General features: G+C 36.8%; 1 protein-coding gene across 1 annotated transcript in view; it reads left to right on the forward strand.

Annotated features, from left to right (window-relative positions):
* The window catches only part of ROCK1 (Rho-associated, coiled-coil containing protein kinase 1), a 158,036-nt gene extending 150,208 nt beyond the window's left edge, over positions 1-7,828 (forward strand). The window contains exons 30-33 of the mRNA XM_011957774.1: positions 2,102-2,180; positions 2,303-2,564; positions 3,551-3,758; positions 6,296-7,828. Coding sequence (XP_011813164.1) covers positions 2,102-2,180; positions 2,303-2,564; positions 3,551-3,758; positions 6,296-6,299 — 553 coding nt within the window. The 3' untranslated portion in view covers positions 6,300-7,828. The remainder of the gene's footprint in view (positions 1-2,101; positions 2,181-2,302; positions 2,565-3,550; positions 3,759-6,295) is intronic.
* Positions 7,829-8,519: the final 691 nt, after the last annotated feature.

An 8,519-nucleotide genomic window follows, 5' to 3' on the forward strand; every position in this document is an offset into this window, starting at 1 on the left:
ATATGAAAGCTCACTTGTGCCTCTTCCCATGATCTGATTTCTATTGCCAAGATTAGTTTTGCCTGTTCTAGAACTTCATATAAATGGAATTAAACAGTACACTTTTGTGCCTAGCATCTTTCACTCATCCTGCACCTGTGGTGGTGTATGTATTGATTGTTCTTTGTATTGCTGAATAGTATAACATTGTATGAATTTGTCCATTTTTGTGTTGATTGACATTTGGGTTGCTTCCAATTTGGGGCTATCGTGAATAAGACTTAGGAGCATTCCTTTTTTTAAACTTATGTTTTCATTTCTCATGGGTAAATAGGAGTGGAATCCTGGGTTATAAAATAGATCTGTTAGCTTTTCTAGTGGATGTTAAATGCTATCTCATTGTTATTTTAATTTGCATTCTCCTCATAACTAATAGCAAGAATCTTTCATGTCATTATTAGCCATTGTGTATCTTAAGTTTTTTCAAGTCTTTTGCCCATTTTTAAATTCGGTTGCTTATGTTTTTAAGATTGGTTTTTAAGAGTTCTTTATGTATTCTGAATAAGAATCCTATGTTAGAAATATGTAATGCAAATATTTCCCAATCTGTTGCTTGCCTGTTGATTTTCTTAATGGTGTCTTTTAATGAGGATCAGTGTACCAATTTTTAAAATGTTTTCTGCCTCTTGTGGTCTGTGTTTGGTAAGAGGTAGTTGTTTAGGTCAGGTTGGCTTTTTTTCCCCCACATAGGTATCTGGTTGTTCCAACGGTATTTATTTTTATATACTGACCTTGAATCATTTAATCTTGCTTTGCACTTAACAGTTTTATAGGGTTGTGGGGTTTTGGGGTCAATTCCACAGGACTTTTCTACACACAGTCATTCCTCTGCATCTGTGGGTTCTGCATCTGTATATTCATCCAACCATGGGTTGAAAATGTAGTTAGGCCTACTATGGTTGTGTCTGTACTTAATATGTACAGATTTGTTTTCTTGTCATTATTCTCTAAACAATATAGTATAACGATTTCCATAGCATTTACATTGTATTAGGTATTATCTAGAGACAAGTTTAAAGGTGTACTTAGGTTATATACAAATACTACACCATTTTTTTATCTTTTCTTTTTTTTACTCTCTTCCCTCCCTCCTTCCCTCACTTCCTCTGTCTTTCTCTTTCTCTCTTCAAAATCCCCGGAGGATTTTGGTATCCTCCAGGGTCCTGGGACCAATCTGCCACGGATACCGCGAGACAACTGCATATAATCATGTCATCGCCAAATAATGAGTTTCACTTCTTTCTTTCCAATCTGTATGCCTTTCTCACATGTATAGATTCGTATGGCCACCACCACACTCAAAATACAGAACAATTCCATCACAAGCATCCCTGTGCTACTCCTTTTGTAGCCAAAAGGCAGCTTCCTTCCTCCACCTCTCCCTAATCCATAGCAACATTAATCTGTTCTCCATCTCCGTAATTTTGTCTCTTCAAGGGTGTTATATGAATGGAATCAAATAATGTGTAATCTTTTATGATCAGCTTTTTTCCCATTGAGTATAATTCCCTTAAGATCAATCCATGTATGATTTGTTTTTTTTCTTACAGAGTAGTATTCCATAGTGTAGATGTATCACAGTTTGCTTACCCATTTATTTGGGTTGTTTCTAGGTTTTGGTTATTATGAATAAAGCTCCTATGAACATCTATGTGGAGGTTTTTTTAAATAGATATGAAGTTTTATATGAATTTTTGTTTCTTGGAATTAAAGGCCCAGCAGTGCAATTTGCTGGGTTATATGGTAAGCATATGTTTAGTTTTCCAAGAAATTGCCATATTCTTTTCCAGAGTGGCTCTGTAATTTTCCTTTCCATCAGCAGTATATGAATGATTTACTTTCTCTGCATTCTCACCAGCATTTGGTGTTATTACTATTTTTATTTTTTTTAAACTCTGATGTGTAGTGACACTCATTGTGGTTTTAGTTTGCATTTCTCTAATAACTGATGATGTTGAATATCTTTTTATGTGCTTATTTACTACCTGTATGTCCTCTTTAATGAAATGTCTTTTACAATAAATGAGTTTTTATAAATGGCCTATATTTATTTTCATTTTAGTAAACTGTTTCATGTTAGACCTGTAACCCAAGGAGATGTGTATAGAGCTGAAACTGAAGAAATTCCTAAAATATTCCAGGTAAAAATCTGAAGTTATAATTTTAAAGAATCTAAGTCCTAAGTGTTTTTGTGAAGCAAATGCAAAATATACCAATGCTTAAGATTTTAAAAATCTTTTCCTTTCACCATTCCTGAATGTAGATACTATATGCAAATGAAGGTGAATGTAGAAAAGATGTAGAGATGGAACCAGTACAACAAGCTGAAAAAACTAATTTCCAAAATCACAAAGGCCATGAGTTTATTCCTACACTCTACCACTTTCCTGCCAATTGTGATGCCTGTGCCAAACCTCTCTGGCATGTTTTTAAGCCACCCCCTGCCCTAGAGTGTCGAAGATGCCATGTTAAGTGCCACAGAGATCACTTAGATAAGAAAGAGGACTTAATTTGTCCATGTAAAGGTAAGGCATGGTAATTATTGTTACAACTTACAACAAATTTAGTTTTAAGTCTCAATGAAATAACTTAGTGTATTAATTTCTATACCAAGTTGAAAAGAGATTATAAAAAGTAATATTTTGACACTGGTGGAGCAATGTGCAGCTATTTACAGATTTAGCTTTTAAGAATGTTTTTATTTATTTTTATTGATTGAGATACAGTCTCACTCTGTCTCGCCCAGGCTGGAGTGCAATGGCGTGATCTCAGCTCACTGCAGCCTCTGCCTCCCAGGTTCAAGGGATTCTCCTATCTCAGCCTCCTGAGTAGCTGGGACTATAGGCATGTGCTACCACACCTAGCTAATTTTGTATTTTTAGTAGTGATGGAGTTTCAGCATTTTGCCCAGGCTGGTCTTGAACTCCTGACCTCAGGTGATCCACCTGCCTTGGCCTCCCAAAGTGCTGGGATTACAGGTGTCAGCCATTGCACACCCAGCCAACAGTGGTTTTAAAGAGAATCACCCCCTTGTGAACAAACAAAAAAACAAACATGCCACTAAGAAGTTACCCCAAGTTGGAGAAGAGAGCAACAGGTGAGTTCCACTCTATTCACCCCTTAGTTTTTCCTCTTCTTTTTTGTCTGGCATTCACTGCCTGGATCAGCATGCATGCTGTATCATAGACAGAATATTTTCTAGTTTAGCAGAGGTAGCTTGAGGGAAAGAATACAGACCATAGCTATTTTCAGATAAGAAACTTATGTTCTTTAAATACATTTATTTGTTTTACATTTTTTTAATATTTCTGATTTTACTTAATTAGTTTGACTAATTTTTTTTTAAATTTCAGCCTTATTTAACTTAAGGAGAATGAGATATTGTTCATGCTTAATTAAGCATATTAAAACTTTTAGAACCTTAAGAACTTGAAAAACTATGCATTTGATAGGTTGGATTTAAAAAAACGGTATAACTTTAATTATGCTTTTTTTTTCCTCCTTAACATAGTAAGTTATGATGTAACATCAGCAAGAGATATGCTGCTGTTAGCATGTTCTCAGGATGAACAAAAAAAATGGGTAACTCATTTAGTAAAGAAAATCCCTAAGAATCCACCATCTGGTTTTGTTCGTGCCTCCCCTCGAACACTTTCTACAAGATCCACTGCAAATCAGTCTTTCCGGAAAGTGGTCAAAACTACATCTGGAAAAACTAGGTAAGGATTGAAAATGCTGACCTTTTTAACAATGTGAAAATGATTGGATAACATCTATTAAAATCAGAATAAATGTTCTTTTCACCACAGAGGGCATCATTTTTAGGTCTTTGTATATGACTTGCAGTGACTTTATAAATTAGTTTGACTTATTCTTGTTAGAATTTAAAAATAATAATACGTGCAATATTATATTTATTTAGTTCTGTCTAATTTTATTGTCATAAGTTGCTGTACATGGCATAGTTTTAGCCCTTAATGCTTTAGCCAACTTGTTAATTTTTTTAATGCAGAAATTCATATAAAACTTTTAATCATCTTTTCTATTTTTTAACTGTGTTGGCATAGTTTTCTACAAAAACTAAAATTGTTTTTCTCTTTTTTGTTAACTTCCCATACTATCCCAACATACAAAATTATTTGGTATTATCAGTGACTATTTTTTTAAGTTATTTTACTTTAAGTTCTGGGATATACGTGCAGAACATGCAGGTTTGTTACATAGGTATACATGTGCTATGGTGGTTTGTTGCACCCATCAACCCATCATCTACATTAGGTATTTCTCCTAATGCTATCCCTCCCCTAGCCCCCTGACAGGCCCTGGTGTATGATGTTCCCCTCCCTGTGTCCATGTTTTCTCATTGTTCAACTCCCAGTTATGAGTGAGAACCTGTGGTGTTTGGTTTTCTGTTCCTGTGTTAGTTTGCTGAGAATGATGGTTTCCAGCTTCATCCATGTCCCTGCAGAGGACATGAACCGATCCCCCTCCACTCCCCCCCACTTTTTTTTTTTGAGGCAGAGTCTTGCTTTGTTGCCCAGGCTGGAGTGCAGTGGCGTGATCTCGGCTTATCATAACCTCAGCCTCCTGAGTAGCTGGGACTACAGGTGCATGCCACCATGACTGGCTAATTTTTGTATTTTTAGTAGAGATGGAGTTTCACTATGTTGGCCAGGCTTGTCTCGAACTCCTGATCTCGTGATCCACCTGCCTCTGACTCCCAGTGTGCTGGGATTATAGGTGTGAGCCACCACGCCCAGCCGAACTCATCCTTTTTTATGGCTACATATCAGTAACTACGTTATTACAAACAAAATTCCCAGTTAAGTCCTACTTCTTTCGTTGTTTAACTTTTTTTTGTTTTTTAAGAATCTTACTCTGTCACCCAGGCTGGAGTGCAGTGGCGGTGCTGTCTCAGCTCACTGCAACCTCCACCGCCCAGGTTCAAGCAATTCTCTGGCCTCAGCCTCCCAAGTAGCAGGGATTACAGACGGATGCCACCATGCCTGGCTCATTTTTGTCATTTTAGTAGAGAGAGGGTTTCATCATGTTGGCCAGGCTGGTCTCAAACTCCTGACCTCAAAGCTTGACCACTATCAAGATCACACTCAAGTGATCTGCCTGCCCCAGCCTTCCAAAGTGCTGGGATTACAGGCATGAGCCACCGCGCCTGGCTATTTAACTATTTTTGATGAACTTTTTTCCAAAAATATCTTTTATGCCATGATAAACAATTATAAGGCATAACCATTCATTCATTCATTCATTCATTCATTCATTCAGAGACAGAGTCTCGCTCTGTCGCCCAGGCCAGAGTGCAGTGGTACAATCTCAGCTCACTGTAACCTCTGCCTCCCGGGTTCAAGCTATTCTCCCACCTCAGCCTCCTGAGTAGCTGGGATTACAGGCACACACCACCACACCCTGCTAATTTTTGTATTTTTAGTAGAGATGGGGTTTCACCATGTTGGCCAGGCTGGTTTTGAACTCATGACGTCAGGTGATGCACCCTCCTGGGCCTCCCAAAGTGCTGGGATTACAGGCATGAGCCACCACACCCAGCAATTAACTCTTTCTTGGAAAGAAATTATGAAATCTGATCTCATTAAGTTCTCATTTTACTCATTAGTAAATAAGGCTCAGAGAAATTAAGCAGTTTGCTCAATCACAGAGCCAATGGATTGGAAACCATTTCTGTCCAATTCTAAAGCCTCTATTCTGCCACATACCAGCTTCCCTAGAGTGTACTCCCTAGATTAATAGGGCCACTCGAATCTAGAAGCTGAGACCTAACACTGATTGGCCTCGCTGCCAGTGTCACCCACATCTTCCAAGCAGGCTTAAAGCCATCTTGAATTCATCTCTTTTGTTCATTCCCTATTGTCAGTAACCAGGCCTAATTCTTTGAAATGACTTATATCCTTTCCTTTCTCAGCCACCACACTATGCCAGGTATTACCACATCACTGCTAACTTAATTCTGTAGAATGCTATGTCAGCCTTCTCCTGAGCATAGGGTGTAAACTGGATCTAAAGTGATTTGAAATGGGATTATAGCTGAGTAAGAAAATGTGCAGAAACAAAGAGGAGAGAATACTAAGTATATTTTTCCTATTCTTTGTTTCCCAAATTTTGTGTAATTGTTAATTATTGTATGTAAAGATAATGTATATTTACCTTTCCTCCTAATGTTTGTTTCTTGTATTTTTAAACAGAGTGCATTTCTTAAATTAGTTTTTTTCCCCCTCCTCAACAGTTAACCATGTGACCAAGTGCATTGTGGAATCGTGTGGGATGCTACCTGATAAACCAGGCTTCTTTAACCATGCAGAGCAGACAGGCTGTTTCTTTGACACAAATATCACAGGCTTCAGGGTTAAGATTGCTGTTATTCTGTCCTTGCTTTGGCACAATACACTGAGGGGTTTTTTTTATTGCGGGTTTGCCTACAGGTAGATTAGATTAATTATTACTATGTAATGCAAGTACAATTGGGGGAAAGCTTAGGTAGATATATTTTTTTTAAAAGGTGCTGCCTTTTTGGATTTATAAGAAAATGCCTGTCAGTCGTGATAGAACAGAGTTTTCCTCATATGAGTAAGAGGAAGGGACTTTCACTTTCATGTGGAACGGCCATCACTATCAAGATCAGCTCATGGAAGGAGTAAAGAAAATATCTCAAAATGAGACAAACTGAAGTTTTTTTGTGTGTTTGTTTGTTTTTTAAATGACTTAAGTTTTTGTGCTCTTGCAAGACTATACAAAACTATTTTAAGAAAGCAGTGATATCACTTGAACTTCAGTGCCCTCACTGTAGAATTTAAAAGCCTTACTGTTGATTGCCCATGGTGGACTTGATGGAGAAATTAAATATCTTTCATTATGCTTTAGAAAATACTGTATATGTTTCAGCAAGTTTGGGGAATGGGAGAGGATGAAAAAAATTACATTTAATCTATGCATTTTTGCCAAGCCATATTGAGTTATTTTACTACTAGAGACATTAGGAAACTAGCTGTACAAAAGAACCAAGTTTAAAAGCATTTTGTGGGGTACATCATTTCTATAATTGTATAATGTATTTCTTTGTGGTTTTAAATGATAAAGACATTAAGTTAACAAACATATAAGAAATGTATGCACTGTTTGAAATGTAAATTATTCTTAGAACACTTTCAATGGGGGTTGCATTGTCCTTTTAGTGCCTTAATTTGAAATAATTATTTTACTGCCATGAGTAAGTATAGAAATTTCAAAAAATGTATTTTCAAAAAATTATGTGTCAGTGAGTTTTTCATTGATAATTGGTTTAATTTAAAATATTTAGAAGTTTGTTGGACTTTCATAAATTGAGTACAATCTTTGCATCAAACTACCTGCTATGGTAATGACTTTATAAAACTCTGCAAAAAATGTAGAAGGTTGCACCAATATAAAAAGGAAATATGGCAATACATCCATGATGTTTTCCAGTTAACATAGGAATTACCAGAAAAATACTGTTAAACTCTTGTCCAGTAACAAGAGTTGATGCATATGGACAGTATGATTTATTGTTTATTTTTTTAACCAAATACCTCCTCAGTAATTTATAATGGCTTTGCAGTAATGTGTATCAGATAAGAAGCACTGGAAAACTGATCGTCTCTAGGATGATATGCATGTTTCAAGTGGTATTGAAAGCCGCACTGATGGATATGTAATAATAAACATATCTGTTATTAATATACTAATGACTCTGTGCTCATTTAATGAGAAATAAAAGTAATTTATGGATGGATATCTTTAATTTTGACTGCAATGTGTTTTCTCATGCCTGAAATGAATGGAAAACATACTTCAAATTAGTCTCTGATTGTATATAAATGTTTGTTAAATTCCACGGTTAGATTAAAGTGTATTTTTAAAAGATAAAACGCGGTCTTGGGCTCTAAAACAAGAGTGGGTATAGTTCACATGAAAAGCTGGCTAATGTGTGTTGGAAAACAATTCTCTGTGGGTCTCTTGCATTTCTGCACATCAGGGAAGCAGAGGCTCTGACAACCTTTCTTTTGACTATCTTTTCCAAGGATATTTATGTAGTGAACAGCCTTGGAAGATAGAGTGTCTCCCTTGAGAGGATGTCAGGTTCTTTTACTGTCCAGTATAATAAAGATAACGTCTCCCACCTATAATGCAAACCCACTGTGTGCTCAGCACCCACCTGGGCCACTATGCATTGCCCACATGAGACTTGGAAGGTAAAGGGAACGAATGGAACATGAAACTCATGCTGCTTTTGCTGTGCTGTGAATGAAGTCACCTGACTCTGACCCAGGGGTCTCATCTCTTCTGTCAGGATCCATGAAACTGTGACCAGCAGCATGCAAATAGGATAAAATCTCAGCACAGTTCCTGACAGTGTCCTTACCACCTTCTCAGACTCATCACCATTACCTAATATATTAAGGTCCAGTTGCAGAGAACAGTTAATTCTAATT

Source organism: Colobus angolensis, unplaced genomic scaffold (genome assembly GCF_000951035.1).
Source record: "Colobus angolensis palliatus isolate OR3802 unplaced genomic scaffold, Cang.pa_1.0 Scaffold45, whole genome shotgun sequence".
NCBI lineage: Eukaryota > Metazoa > Chordata > Mammalia > Primates > Cercopithecidae > Colobus > Colobus angolensis.